This window comes from Hyla sarda, unplaced genomic scaffold, assembly GCF_029499605.1.
Source record: "Hyla sarda isolate aHylSar1 unplaced genomic scaffold, aHylSar1.hap1 scaffold_423, whole genome shotgun sequence".
Classification (NCBI taxonomy): Eukaryota; Metazoa; Chordata; class Amphibia; order Anura; family Hylidae; genus Hyla; species Hyla sarda.
Window position 1 is genome coordinate 145,931 of NW_026610438.1, and position 15,551 is coordinate 161,481.

Genomic DNA, 15,551 nt, shown 5'->3' on the forward strand with positions numbered 1-15,551 from the left:
CCTACAGTACAGGGAGGTATTACATGTTCTGTACTATTTACCTGTATTACTGAAGTGTATGCACTGACTGGTGTCTGGTAGCACCCCCTACAGTATTGGGAGGTATTACATGTTCTGTACTCTTTACCTGTATTACTGAAATGTATGCACTGACTGGTGTCTGGTAGCGCCCCCTACAGTACAGGGAGGTATTACATGTTCTGTACTATTTACCTGTATTACTGAAGTGTATGCACTGACTGGTGTCTGGTAGCACCCCCTACAGTATAGGGAGGTATTACATGTTCTGTACTCTTTACCTGTATTACTGAAGCGTATGCACTGACTGGTGTCTGGTAGCACCCCCAACAGTACAGGGAGGTATTACATGTTCTGTACTCCTTACCTGTATTACTGAAGTGTATGCACTGACTGGTGTCTGGTAGCACCCCCTACAGTACAGGGAGGTATTACATGTTCTGTACTCCTTACCTGTATTACTGAAGCGTATGCACTGACTGGTGTCTGGTAGCACCCCCTACAGTACAGAGAGGTATTACATGTTCTGTATTCTTTACCTGTATTACTGAAGTGTATGCACTGACTGGTGTCTGGTAGCACCCCCTACAGTACAGGGAGGTATTACATGTTCTGTACTCTTTCCCTGTATTACTGAAGTGTATGCACTGACTGGTGTCTGGTATTACATGTTCTGTACTCTTTCCCTGTATTACTGAAGTGTATGCACTGACTGGTGTCTGGTATTACATGTTCTGTACTCTTTCCCTGTATTACTGAAGTGTATGCACTGACTGGTGTCTGGTATTACATGTTCTGTACTCTTTCCCTGTATTACTGAAGTGTATGCACTGACTGGTGTCTGGTATTACATGTTCTGTACTCTTTCCCTGTACCAGGGTTAGCTGCTCCTTTGGACACCAGGTGAGGGCGGCTCCATTACTTTTTTAGGACACTGTGTTCTCTTTCTTATATATAAGGATTTGCTTTATCTAGATTTGTTATCTACTTTTTTTTCTTTAATTCTCACTTTTTCCTATTTTTGGATGACATTTTGGGGGTTTCAGAACAAATGACCAGGTTTCCATAGACTTCTGGTCTCAACATACAATGGTCTCAACATACAATGGTCGTCCCGGAACCAATTAATATTGTAACTTGAGGGACCACTGTATAGGGAGACTTGACCTCACATTGGGGGACTGGCCTTATATAGGGTGACTGGTCCTGACATAGGGTGACTGGTCTTATATAGGGTGATTGGCCTTATATAGGGTGACTGGCATTATATAGGGTGACTGGTCTTATATAGGGTGATTGGCCTTATATAGGGTGACTGGCATTATATAGGGTGACTGGCCTTATATAGGGTGACTGGTCCTGACATAGGGTGACTGGTCTTATATAGGGTGATTGGCCTTATATAGGGTGATTGGCCTTATATAGGGTGACTGGCATGATATAGGGTGACTGGCCTTTTATAGGGTGATTGGCCTTATATAGGGTGACTGGCATTATATAGGGTGACTGGCCTTATATAAGGTGACTGGCATTATATAGGGTGACTGGCCTTATATATAGTGACTGGCCTTATATAGGTGACTGGCATTATATAGGGTGACTGGCCTTATATAGGGTGATTGGCCTTATATTGGTGACTGGCATTATATAGGGTGACTGGCATTATATAGGGTAATTGGCCTTATATAGGGTGGCTGGCCTTATATATAGTGACTGGCCTTATATAGGTGACTGGCATTATATAGGGTGACTGGCCTTATATAGGGTGATTGGCCTTATATTGGTGACTGGCATTATATAGGGTGACTGGCATTATATAGGGTAATTGGCCTTATATAGGGTGGCTGGCCTTATATAGGGTGACTGGTCCTGACATAGGGTGACTGGCCTTATATAGAGTGACTGGTCCTGACATAGGGTGATTGGCCTTATATAGGGTGACTGGCCATATATAGGGTGACTGGTCCTGACATAGGGTGACTGGCCTTATACAGGGTGACTGGCCTTATACAGGGTGATTGGCCTTATATAGGGTGACTGGCCTTATATAGGGTGACTGGTCCTGACATAGGGTGACTGGCATTATATAGGGTGATTGGCCTTATATAGGGTGACTGGCCTTATATAGGGTGACTGGCCTTATATAGGGTGACTGGCCTTATACAGGGTGACTGGCCTTATACAGGGTGACTGGCCTTATACAGCGTGACTGGCCTTATATAGGGTGACTGGCCTTATATAGGGTGACTGGCCTTATACAGGGTGACTGGCCTTATATAGGGTGACTGGCCTTATATAGGGTGACTGGCCTTATACAGGGTGACTGGCCTTATACAGGGTGACTGGCCTTATATAGGGTGACTTGCCTTATATAGGGTGACTGGCCTTATATAGGGTGACTGGCCTTATACAGGGTGACTGGCCTTATACAGGGTGACTTGCCTTATATAGGGTGACTGGCCTTATATAGGATGACTGGCCTTATACAGGGTGACTGGCCTTATATAGGGTGACTGGCCTTATACAGGGTGACTGGCCTTATACAGGGTGACTGGCCTTATATAGGGTGACTGGCCTTATATAGGGTGACTGGCCTTATACAGGGTGACTGGCCTTATATATAGTGACTGGCCTTATATAGGGTGACTGGCCTTATACAGGGTGACTGGCCTTATACAGGGTGACTGGCCTTATATAGGGTGATTGGCCTTATATAGGGTGACTGGCCTTATACAGGGTGACTGGCCTTATATAGGGTCACTGGCCTTATATAGGGTGACTGGCCTTATATAGGGTGACTGGCCTTATACAGGGTGACTGGCCTTATATAGGGTGACTGGCCTTATACAGGGTGACTGGCCTTATATAGGGTGACTGGCCTTATACAGGGTGACTGGCCTTATATAGGGTGACTGGCCTTATGCAGGGTGACTGGCCTTATATATAGTGACTGGCCTTATATATAGTGACTGGCCTTATATAGGGTGACTGGCCTTATACAGGGTGACTGGCCTTATATAGGGTGACTGGCCTTATACAGGGTGACTGGCCTTATACAGGGTGACTGGCCTTATATAGGGTGACTGGCCTTATACAGGGTGACTGGCCTTATACAGGGTGACTGGCCTTATATAGGGTGACTGGCCTTATATAGGGTGACTGGCCTTATACAGGGTGACTGGCCTTATACAGGGTGACTGGCCTTATACAGGGTGACTGGCCTTATATAGGGTGACTGGCCTTATATAGGGTGACTGGCCTTATACAGGGTGACTGGCCTTATACAGGGTGACTGGCCTTATATAGGGTGACTGGCCTTATATAGGGTGACTGGCCTTTTACAGGGTGACTGGCCTTATACAGGGTGACTGGCCTTATATAGGGTGACTGGCCTTATATAGGGTGACTGGCCTTATATAGGGTGACTGGCCTTATACAGGGTGACTGGCCTTATATAGGGTGACTGGCCTTATATAGGGTGACTGGCCTTTTACAGGGTGACTGGCCTTATACAGGGTGACTGGCCTTATATAGGGTGACTGGCCTTATATAGGGTGACTGGCCTTATACAGGGTGACTGGCCTTATACAGGGTGACTGGCCTTATATAGGGTGACTGGCCTTATATAGGGTGACTGGCCTTTTACAGGGTGACTGGCCTTATACAGGGTGACTGGCCTTATATAGGGTGACTGGCCTTATATAGGGTGACTGGCCTTATACAGGGTGACTGGCCTTATATAGGGTGACTTGACATCACATAGGTTGACTGGCCCACAGGAAAATCCCAATGCTTCTAACAAACTGACCGCCTATACGACACATTTCTTTAGCGCAGGGAAGATGGAGGCCGGTGGTTACCACACGTAACGCGCTGTAACGCTCTACCATCTTTATGTGTCCCTGTTGTCCCTGACAACCAATCAAACAAATGCAAGAAACTGTCTGTAAGCGCAAATAGAAAGTGAAAGCAGAGCTGTGATCGGTTGCTATGGGCAACACTTCAGTAAAATGACATTGTGAACAGTAACTATGGCGATAACAATAATAATGATCTATCTGGGGAGAGACGCCTCCATATCAGAAACAAAAAAGGTCTGTAGGGAGCGATGGAAGGGTGGGCTCCACATGACCCCTGTACAGTAACCATATCCAACACCCCTGCGGTCACATGTTCCTCATCCATATACAGGATAAATCTATAGAAGAGTGATGGAGATACATCCTACATATAATATACGGGCGGCATGTAGCTCCTCAAAATCCCATCAACATGAGGATGGAGTGACCCCCCCCCCCCTGTCCATGAGGATGGAGTGACCCCCCCCCCTGTCCTGACCATGAGGATGGAGTGAACCCCCCGTCCTGACCATGAGGATGGAGTGAACCCCCGTCCTGACCATGAGGATGGAGTGAACCCCCCGTCCTGACCATGAGGATTGAGTGACCCCCCCCCCCCTGTCCTGACCATGAGGATGGAGTGACCCCCCCCCCTGTCCTGACCATGAGGATGGAGTGAACCCCCCGTCCTGACCATGAGGATGGAGTGACCCCCCCGTCCTGACCATGAGGATGGAGTGAACCCCCCGTCCTGACCATGAGGATGGAGTGAACCCCCCGTCCTGACCATGAGGATGGAGTGACCCCCCCGTCCTGACCATGAGGATGGAGTGACCCCCCGTCCTGACCATGAGGATGGAGTGAACCCCCCCGTCCTGACCATGAGGATGGAGTGACCCCCCCCTGTCCTGACCATGAGGATGGAGTGAACCCCCCGTCCTGACCATGAGGATGGAGTGAACCCCCCGTCCTGACCATGAGGATGGAGTGAACCCCCCGTCCTGACCATGAGGATGGAGTGACCCCCCCCCCCGTCCTGACCATGAGGATGGAGTGAACCCCCCCATCCTGACCATGAGGATGGAGTGAACCCCCGTCCTAACCATGAGGATGGAGTGAACCCCCCGTCCTGACCATGAGGATGGAGTGAACCCCCCCCCCCGTCCTGACCATGAGGATGGAGTGAACCCCCCCATCCTGACCATGAGGATGGAGTGAACCCCCCCGTCCTGACCATGAGGATGGAGTGAACCCCCGTCTTGACCATGAGGATGGAGTGAACCCCCCTGTCCTGACCATGAGGATGGAGTGAACCCCCCCCGTCCTGACCATGAGGATGGAGTGAACCCCCCGTCCTGACCATGGGGATGGAGTGAACTCCCCGTCCTGACCATGAGGATGGAGTGAACCCCCCGTCCTGACCATGGGGATGGAGTGAACTCCCCGTCCTGACCATGAGGATGGAGTGAACCCCCCGTCCTGACCATAAGGATGGAGTGAACACCCCCCCCCCGTCCTGACCATGAGGATGGAGTGAACCCCCCATCCTGACCATGAGGATGGAGTGAACCCCCCATCCTGACCATGAGGATGGAGTGAACCCCCCCGTCCTGACCATGAGGATGGAGTGAACCATGAGGATGGAGTGAACCCCCCCGTCCGAACCATGAGGATGGAGTGAACCATGAGGATGGAGTGAACCCCCCGTCCTTACCATGAGGATGGAGTCAACCCCCCGTCCTGACCATGAGGATGGAGTGAACCATGAGGATTGAGTGAACCCCCCTGTCCTGACCATGAGGATGGAGTGAACCCCCGTCCTGACCATGAGGATGGAGTGAACCCCCGTCCTGACCATCAGGATGGAGTGAACCCCCGTCCTGACCATGTGGATGGAGTGAACCCCCGTCCTGACCATGTGGATGGAGTGAACCCCCGTCCTGACCATGAGGATGGAGTGAACCCCCGTCCTGACCATGAGGATGGAGTGAACCCCCATCCTGACCATGAGGATGGAGTGAACCCCCATCCCTACCATGGCCTCTGTCCCTACAGCCCCATAGTTCTCTATTAGTCTACGTGAGGTATCACTATACAGCCGTGTATCTCAAACATTGCAGCGAAAACCACATATTGTTATGGGCCATAAAGTGCGGTAAGTCAGGGCCACACCCAGGCACCAAACGATACGTGTTTATACATAAGCAGCGATGGACAGAAGAAGAAGAAGAAGAAGAAGGAGTAAACAGAGAGGACGAGACACTGGAGGAGCCGGATCCACCCAAGATAGTGACCAACACCAGACACTCATCGCTTCCTACCAGATGTTACTGGCTTTGGTCTGATCCACCACCAGCAGGTTCCCATGGACTTCATCAATGAGCTCCGGTGCGATCCAGCGCAGCGGAACCCACAGCTGGTCCGACGTCACAAGGTAGTCATCCTGGAAGACACAAACACAGCCAGACGCTTACAATCACTTCTCAGCCTCCTGCTGCTGCTTCTTCTTCCTACTACTCCCCCCTCCTCCCCGAGGATCAGCCGACGTCTGATTCACCCTGACGGGGAGAGGTGACGTCCCCTCCTCCCCCTCCGGGCAGAGATGTGCTCCGAGAGTCACTACAGCCCTCCCCTTCCTTAATCTGGGCAGTCTGGTGCTTCCTTTGGCACAAGCCGGGGGACGGCTGGAACCGCGCCAAAGTGTTTGGTTACAGAGTGTGTGTAACGTAGAAACAGGAGGGAAAGAAAAGAAACTTATTTCCCAGCATGCCCTGGAAAACCAATATAAGTGTGACTGAACCTTTAGAGAAGACATCACGGAGGAGACCAGGAGAACATTATAAGTGTGACTGAACCTATAGAGAAGACATCATGGAGGAGGCCAGGAGGACACTATAAGTATGACTGAACCTATAGAGAAGACATCACGGAGGAGGCCAGGAGAACATTATAAGTGTGACTGAACCTATAGAGAAGACATCATGGAGGAGACCAGGAGAACATTATAAGTGTGACTGAACCTATAGAGAAGACATCATGGAGGAGGCAAGGAGGACACTATAAGTATGACTGAACCTATAGAGAAGACATCACGGAGGAGGCCAGGAGAACATTATAAGTGTGACTGAACCTATAGAGAAGACATCATGGAGGAGACCAGGAGAACATTATAAGTGTGACTGAACCTATAGAGAAGACATCATGGAGGAGGCCAGGAGAACATTATAAGTGTGACTGAACCTAAAGAGAAGACATCAAGGAGGAGGCCAGGAGAACATTATAAGTGTGACTGAACCTATAGAGAAGACATCATGGAGGAGGCCAGGAGAACATTATAAGTGTGACTGAACCTAAAGAGAAGACATCAAGGAGGAGGCCAGGAGAACATTATAAGTGTGACTGAACCTATAGAGAAGACATCATGGAGGAGGCCAGGAGAACATTATAAGTGTGACTGAACCTATAGAGAAGACATCATGGAGGAGACCAGGAGAACATTATAAGTGTGACTGAACCTATAGAGAAGACATCATGGAGGAGGCCAGGAGAATATTATAAGTGTGACTGAACCTATAGAGAAGACATCATGGAGGAGGCCAGGAGAATATTATATGTGTGACTGAACCTATAGAGAAGACATCATGGAGGAGGCCAGGAGGACATTATAAGTGTGACTGAACCTATAGAGAAGACATCATGGAGGAGGCCAGGAGGACACTATAAGTGTGACTGAACCTATAGAGAAGACATCATGGAGGAGGCCAGGAGAACATTATAAGTGTGACTGAACCTATAGAGAAGACATCATGGAGGAAGCCAGGAGGACATTATAAGTGTGACTGAACCTATAGAGAAGACATCATGGAGGAGGCCAGGAGAACATTATAAGTGTGACTGAACCTATAGAGAAGACATCATGGAGGAAGCCAGGAGGACATTATAAGTGTGACTGAACCTATAGAGAAGACATCATGGAGGAAGCCAGGAGGACACTATAAGTGTGACTGAACCTATAGAGAAGACATCATGGAGGAGGCCAGGAGGACACTATAAGTGTGACTGAACCTATAGAGAAGACATCATGGAGGAGGCCAGGAGGACACTATAAGTGTGACTGAACCTATAGAGAAGACGTTGTGGTGGCCCAGTATGTGATGGTGTGTCCCCGTACTTCTCCTGCCCTGTCAGGCAGAGTCTCTCCATGTCCCCAGGGCCCCCTTTATGTGTTATCCCCTATGTACATAAATTGTATAATAAAATGTACTGTTTCTTTAATAGCTGTTACCATGTGATTGTTACCCAGGAGACACTAGTGACCAGGTGACCTCCCAAGTGACCTATGGGCTCCTTGTACAGCCCCCTATAAAACCAGGGGAGGGGTTGCAATCTCTCTCTTAGCTCATTGCTATTCCTGCTGAGGTCCAGTGCAGTCGTCTCAGTGTCCGGAGCATTGGAGGCCTCAAGCCTAAAGTTTGCAGCCACGAGTCAGCTCAAGTAAGATAAAGTCATCGTCTTGTCAATTGCCAAGTCAGTCAAGTCTTCTATATAGTCACCGTGGCCTGCACTAAAGTGTCTCACGATACTGCAAGTCCCAGCAAGCCTGAGAGGTCACTGTGTCACTGGTCACCTCCTGTACTGCAAAGACTATATCACCTGTCTACCCTCAGTAAAGCTACAGTTATCCGTGACTTGGCGCCAGTGTCTTCATTGCCCCCGTGCCTAGCCCAGGACTAGCAGTATACCTTCAGGTGGTTAAGGATAAACGACGCCCTGGCATCACGACAAGAAGGGGTTAATAACATCTGCCCCTAGGGTTATAACAGTTACCCTGCATTGCACCCCGCTGAGACCACAACTTTTGGCGTCACGAACAGGATACGGGTGTGCGCCATATGCCACAAGTCCTCCCCCCTAGTCTGAACGGTGTCAAATACTGTTTGCAAAAATCGCATGCCAATGTGACGTTTGAGCCAGAAAGTGTATGGGACTGTTGTCATTGAGTCTTTTACTAGTGGCGCTTGTGAAATAGAGAGGGAGGTGAAGGAAAGACAGTTGTTTGCTACTGAGGAGTGTAAAGAGTCAGTCCCTGAAAGGGTTAAATTGGTACGGTGTTTCCCACGCGAGCGTGAGCGGTCGCAGCTCCACCCCGTCAGTCCCCAGGGGTGACACCTCTTCAGTGATGCGAGGAGGAACCAAAGATCCACCGTGTGTTGCACAATGGAAGACTTTACCGGCCAGTTCCCTGGGCGCAGCGCACTCAATTCATCTTAAAGTGACAGTGCGTGCAATTCACCTTAAAGTGACAGCGCATTAAATTCTTCTTAAAGTGACAGCGCACTAAAAAAATCTACAGGATGTCATCACCCAGCTCTCCGGATCAACCAGGCGACAGTGCCCCTTCATCTCCAGCAGCTGTATCATCTGCTGCCCCAGCAGACAGAATGCTGCCAGTCCTGCCTGCAGTTCACATCAACAACCTTGGTGTTCCAGCATCAGCACCAGTATTCATGGAGAACCCAGTCCTCCCTACCTACAATGGAGACCCCTTCACCCTGAGGGATTTCAAGGAAAGGATCCAGATTTTTTTTTACTCCTTCCCTCCTAATCAACAGGTACAATTGCTCACAGGACAACTACAGGGGTCAGCACTAGAGGAAGTCCGCACCTGGCCCGCCTCCGAGAAGGCGACTGTAGAGCAGATCTTTGAAGCACTGTACGAGGTATTTGAGTCAAATTCTCCATCAGAGGTACGTTTCCGGCTGTATGAAAGGCTACAGAGGCCAGGTGACACCTTGAGACCATATGCTGTAGCCCTACAGAATGCCCTAGAGACTGTCCAAAAACTAGATGGTATTACTCCCGAGCAGGACAATAAGGTGTTAATGGACAGATTTATCGATGGGGCTCATAATAAGTGGGGCAAAGCCCAGCTGAGAATGTTAGCGGTCCAAAACCCCAATATGTAGTTCCCCGCTTTTAAGAGACTGTCTATTCAAGTGATTGAGTCCGGGACTGAGTTAGAGGAAGTTTTTACCCCTGTCCAAGAGCCACTAGGGGCAGTAGTTAGGCCCATACCACCACCATCACTGTCCCCCGCCCCAGTGTCATCTGCTTTGACAGTCACCACAGCCTCTGACCTGCAAAGTGTTAAGCAGGACACTGAACAGTTGATTAAGGCGGTGAAGGAGCTTGCCACCCGGACCGCTCCACCTGATCGTGAACAGCCCCAAATAGAAAACCTGTCTCTGTTCCTGCTACCTCCAACCCTCGCAACCTTCTACCCAATAGGCCCTTGGGGACTCAAAGGCCCTTTTGTACATACTGCAATAAGTAAGGACATTGGAAGATGCAGTGTTGGGATTTAAACGGATTTCCCTTGAGGTCGCAGACCGGCTCTCAGGAAAACAGTCACCAGGTCCAAACCCGAATGACCTAAGTCAGGACTCTCACTTTATGTCGCCTCCTGCCCCTATGTAAAAATTGTTGTAGAAGGTGTACAGTAGTTGATGGTGCTGATAGATACAGGGTCACAAGTGTCTACTATGCCTAAAAATGTTTTTTTTATAAGCACTGGGATGCTAGTTTATTGTGTGAACCTGATGATGTTGAGTTTAGGGTAGTGACGGGTAATGGGCAACCAATACCCAGACATGGATACTGGGTACCATTCAGTCGGGAGAGCATGTACTTACTGGGCAGGGAGTAATTGTAACTGATCTGTCAGATAAGGGTTCTGCTGAGTTTATATTGGGGATGAACATTATGAAAAATGTTTTTGCTTAATTAGATGCCATGCATCCCTCTCTTCCCCATATGTCCCCTTCAGGCCAGCAGGCCAGCAGCCCCACTTGAAAGTTCTACAGGTGGAGCAGAAGTTTGCCAACAAGTGAGGGGAAATCTGCAGAGTACGAGTACAAGACATCAGGTCGGTGACCTTACAACCCAACACAGAGACCATCATCTGGAGCCGTGCATGTCCTGGAGAAAGGAACAAGGACTATCAAGTCCTGTTGGAACCTATGCAACTGGAAGATCATCCCCTTGTCCGAGCTGCAAGAAGTCTTGTCACAGTTACCAACAGAAGAGTCCCAGTCCGGTTAGTCAATCTGTCTGATGCTGCTACTGTGTTACCTAAATACACCCCAGTTGCCCAGCTGTATCTCCTAGAGTCAAGGGGCATCCTAACAGAACGCAAGGTGGCCCGACAGCGTGCGGCCCATGTGGCTGAAGGATCCGATGCAAATACTCCTGAGCCCTGGTGGGTGCAACTCCAAGTAGGAGATGATACTACCCTGAGGGAACAAATCAAGGGAGTCGTCAACATTGCTAGAAGGTACCATTAGGCTTTTAGTAAACACCCTACAAACTTTGTACATACGTCTATGATCCAACACAGAATCCTCACAGGCGACAGCCCACCTATTAAAGAAAGACACCGACCGGTCGCGCCAGGCATGTATCAGACTGTCAACAAGATGCTGGCCGACATGAAGGACACGGACATCATCCAAGAAAGTCTGAGTCCCTGGGCGGCGCCCCTTGTTCTGATCAAGAAAAAAAGACTGAACTATCTGCATTTGTGTTGACTACAGGAAGTTGAACAATGCGAATAAGATATGGCACTCTCTTTGTAGATTAAAGGGTACTCTCATCAAAAAAAACTTTTGATACATTATAGATTAATGTATGCAGAATAACTTTCCAATAGCATGTTATAAAAAAATATGCTTCTTTCTATTTAATCTTCCACTTTGAAAAAATGACCACTAGGGGTCTCCCTACCAGTCCTTTTTTTTATAGATTTCAGACTCATGCAGGAGTCCTAAATCTCAGACTGCAGCTGCTACACAGACAAACTCCCTGACAGGGAGCAGTGCTGAGTTTGTCTGTGTCCCGGCTACAGTCTGAGATTTAGGACTCCTGCATGAGTCTGAAATCTATAAAAAAGGACTGGAAGGGAGACCGCTAGTGGTCATTTTTTCAAAGTGGAAAATTAAATAGAAAGAAGCATATTTTTTTATAACATGCTATTGGAAAGTTATTCTGCATACATTAATCTATAATGTATCAAAAGTTTTTTTGATGAAAGGTACCCTTTAATGGTGCTCTAATAGGATCCCAATCCTTCATCCAAATATAGAAATAAATTCGGCACTCGTAATTCAGAATTTGTAGTTTATTCCGCAAATATGGCAATCTAACATATATGACGTTTCGATCCGAACAAAGGCTCTTCATCAGATATCCATAGATTGCTGCGGAGGCAGGAGCAGTATGGCCTATAGCCAGAAGAATGGGTGTTTCAGATTCTTGTTCCCCCAAGAGACGCGGCGATGATCCTCAATGCCTACCATGATCAGTCGGGATACTTTGGAGTCCACAAGACTGAGGCTGCTGTCAGGAGAAGATTTTACTGAATGGAATGCGGAGCGACCTTGAGAAATGGTGCAGTAAGTGTGCAGTCTGCAACGTCACCAAGAATGAGCGCAAGGATGCCAGAGCACTCCTCCATTCCATCCAGAGTGAAAGACCTAACCAGTTGGTCATGCTAGACCATGTCAAGTTGTCTCCTACCCGGTCCAGGTACACTTATGCTCTCACCATGGTGGATCACTGCTCTAAATGGGTTGCCGTTGTACCGTTAAAGACCTCACAGCAAAGACAGCAGCCCAGATGTTCTACTCCAATTGGGTGCAAACCCTTGGGTGTCCAGAGTCTGTCCTAACGGACCGTGGAACGGCCTTCGAGGCCCAACTCTTCCAGGAGCTGTGTCAGTTCCATGCCTGTAAGAAACTTTGGACTACATCTTACCACCCTTGGGCTTCAGGCCCCATTCAATAACTCCCAACAAGCCACTATGGAGTGAGTTTCTGATCATCAAAGAAGGATCCAAGAAGCAAAAGAGATTGTAGGCAAAAGGATGGGCGAGGCTCAATGAAGACAGCAGCAAGATTATAATTGTCATGCCTCTGCCAAACCCCTCCAGCTAGGTGACAAAGTCTGGCTGCAGAAGTTCCCGAGAACTCATAAACTGGACTCTATCTGGGAGACAGAAGTATACACAGTGACAGCCGTACCCTATCCAGACTCTGACGTGTACGAGGTACAAAAACTCGAGTACGAGCCACAAGTTGTCCATCGTAACAGAATTTAGTTATATCACCAAGAAGACCTACCTGTGTTCCCCGTACCTTCTCCACCAGCAGTCAGACCTACACTCGAGTTCGTACCAGGAAAGGGGATCCATCCATCCATGGATGTTCTGATGTTCTCTCCCAGCCAACCTGCAATTTTTTGTATTGCGCCAACCCTGGGACTGGTGCAACCAATATTATTCACCACACCAGCCCCCGTCCTGTCACCGTTGGCGCCGGTCTACACTCTAATCTCCAGACCACCTCTCTCACCAATGTCTCTGCCAACAAGTCCAAGTCCTGCCAATCCAGAACAGCTACCTACTCTAGAATTCGACGAAAGAGAGCCTGTGCCAACTCAAGTTGTATCAAGAGCTCCTGAAGAACTAGGCGTTCCTGATTCTCAAGAAGTTGTTACGCCGAGCGCTCCGGGTCTCCACTCCTCCCCGGAGCGCTCGCAGCGTATTCCTGTTCGCAGCGCCCGGTCAGACCCGCTGACCGGGAGCGCTGCGATAATGTCTCTAGCCGGGATGCGATCCGCGATGTGGGACGCGCCCGCTCGCAATTCGCATCCCGGCCTTGCCTAATCCTTTGTACCGCGCCTATCTCAGCAGTCAGAGAGGTTGAGCCGTTGTGATGGATACGACCTGGTTGCTACCGCCGCTGCAAGACCATCATGCTTTGCGGCGAGCTCTGGTGAATACCAGTAGCAACTTAGAACCGGTCCGCCGGCACGGTCCACGCCAATCCCTCTCTGACACAGAGGATCCACCTCCAGCTTGCCGAATCCTGACAGTAGATCCGGCCATGGATCCCGCTGAAGTCCCACTGCCAGTTGTCGCTGACCTTACCACGGTGGTCGCCCCGCAGGCGCAACAGATAGCGCAACAAGGCCATCAGCTGTCTCAACTGACTGTTATGCTACAGCAGCTTCTACCACAGCTTCAGCAACCTTCCCCTCCGCCAGCTCCTGCACCTCCTCCACAGCAAGTGGCCACATCCAGCCTCCGTTTATCTTTGCCGGACAAGTTCGATGGGGACTCTAGACTTTGCCGTGGTTTTCTCTCGCAATGTTCCCTGCATTTGGAGATGATGTCGGACCAATTTCCAACTGAACGGTCTAAGGTGGCTTTCGTGGTTAGTCTGTCTGGGAAGGCCTTGTCATGGGCCACACCGATCTGGGACCGCAATGATCCTGTCACTGCCTCCGTACAGTCCTTTTTCGCTGAGATTCGAAGTGTCTTCGAGGAACCTGCCCGAGCTTCTTCTGCCAAGACTGCCCTGCTGAATCTGGTCCAGGGTAATTCTTCAGTAGGCGAGTACGCCATCCAATTTCGTACTCTCGCCTCCGAATTATCTTGGAATAACGAGGCCCTCTGCGCGACCTTCAAAAAAGGCCTATCCAGTAACATCAAAGATGTGCTGGCCGCACGAGAAATCCCTGCCAACCTGCATGAACTTATTCATTTGGCCACCCGCATTGACATGCGTTTTTCCGAAAAACGTCAGGAGCTTCGCCAGGATATGGACTTTGTTCGCACTAGGCGGTTTCTCTCTCCGGCTCCTCTCTTCTCTGGTCCGCTGCAATCTGTTTCTGTGCCTTCTGCCGTGGAGGCTATGCAAGTAGACCGGTCTCGCCTGACCCTACAAGAGAGGACACGCCGCCGCAATGAGAACCTATGCCTGTACTGTGCCAGTACCGAACACTTCCTGAAGGATTGTCATATCCGTCCTCCGCGTCAGGAAGGACACACTCCGCACACAAAGGTGAGACAGCTCTAGGTGTGAACTCTGCTTCTCCACGTCTTACTGTGCCTGTGCAGATTTCTTCTTCTAACTCCTCCTTCTCAGCTGTGGCCTTCTTGGATTCTGGATCTACAGGAAATTTTATTTTGGCCTCTTTCGTTAACAGGTTCAACATCCCAGTGACCAGTCTCGCCAGACCTCTCTACATCGCTTCAGTTAATGGTGAAAGATTGGACTGTACTGTGCGTTACTGCACAGAACCCCTGTTCTCTAACTGCACTTCTGAAATTCTTCTCGAACTGCCTTGGCTCCAACGCCATTCCCCTACCCTTGACTGGACCACCAGGGAAATCAAGAACTGGGGTGCTTCTTGCCACAAAAAATGTCTCACGCCTGCCCCCAGTCCTGCCAGTCAAACCTCTATGGCTCCTCCTGTACCAGGTCTCCCCAAGGCCTACTTGGACTATGCCGATGTTTTTTGCAAAAAACAAGCAGAGACTTTGCCTCCTCACAGGCCTTATGACTGCCCTATTGATTTCCTTCCTGGTACTACTCCACCCCGGGGCAGAATCTATCCTCTGTCAGCTCCGGAAACACAAGCCATGTCGGATTACATCCAAGAAAATCTAAAAAGGGGATTCATCCGCAAGTCTTCCTCCCCTGCCGGAGCGGGGTTCTTCTTCATCTCCAAAAAAGACGGTTCCTTACGGCCATGCATCGATTACCGCGGTCTTAATAAGATCACTATAAAAAACCGCTATCCCCTGCCTCTTATCTCGGAACTATTTGATCGCCTACGTGGCGCTAACATCTT

General features: G+C 49.4%; 1 protein-coding gene across 2 annotated transcripts in view; it reads right to left on the minus strand.

Moving 5' to 3' along the window:
• The window catches only part of AATK (apoptosis associated tyrosine kinase), a 169,330-nt gene that overhangs the window by 63,742 nt on the left and 90,037 nt on the right, over positions 1 to 15,551 (minus strand). For both annotated transcript variants that reach the window (XM_056553872.1, XM_056553871.1), the window contains exon 8: positions 6,179 to 6,300. In XM_056553872.1, the coding sequence (XP_056409847.1) occupies positions 6,179 to 6,300 (122 nt within the window). The remainder of the gene's footprint in view (positions 1 to 6,178; positions 6,301 to 15,551) is intronic.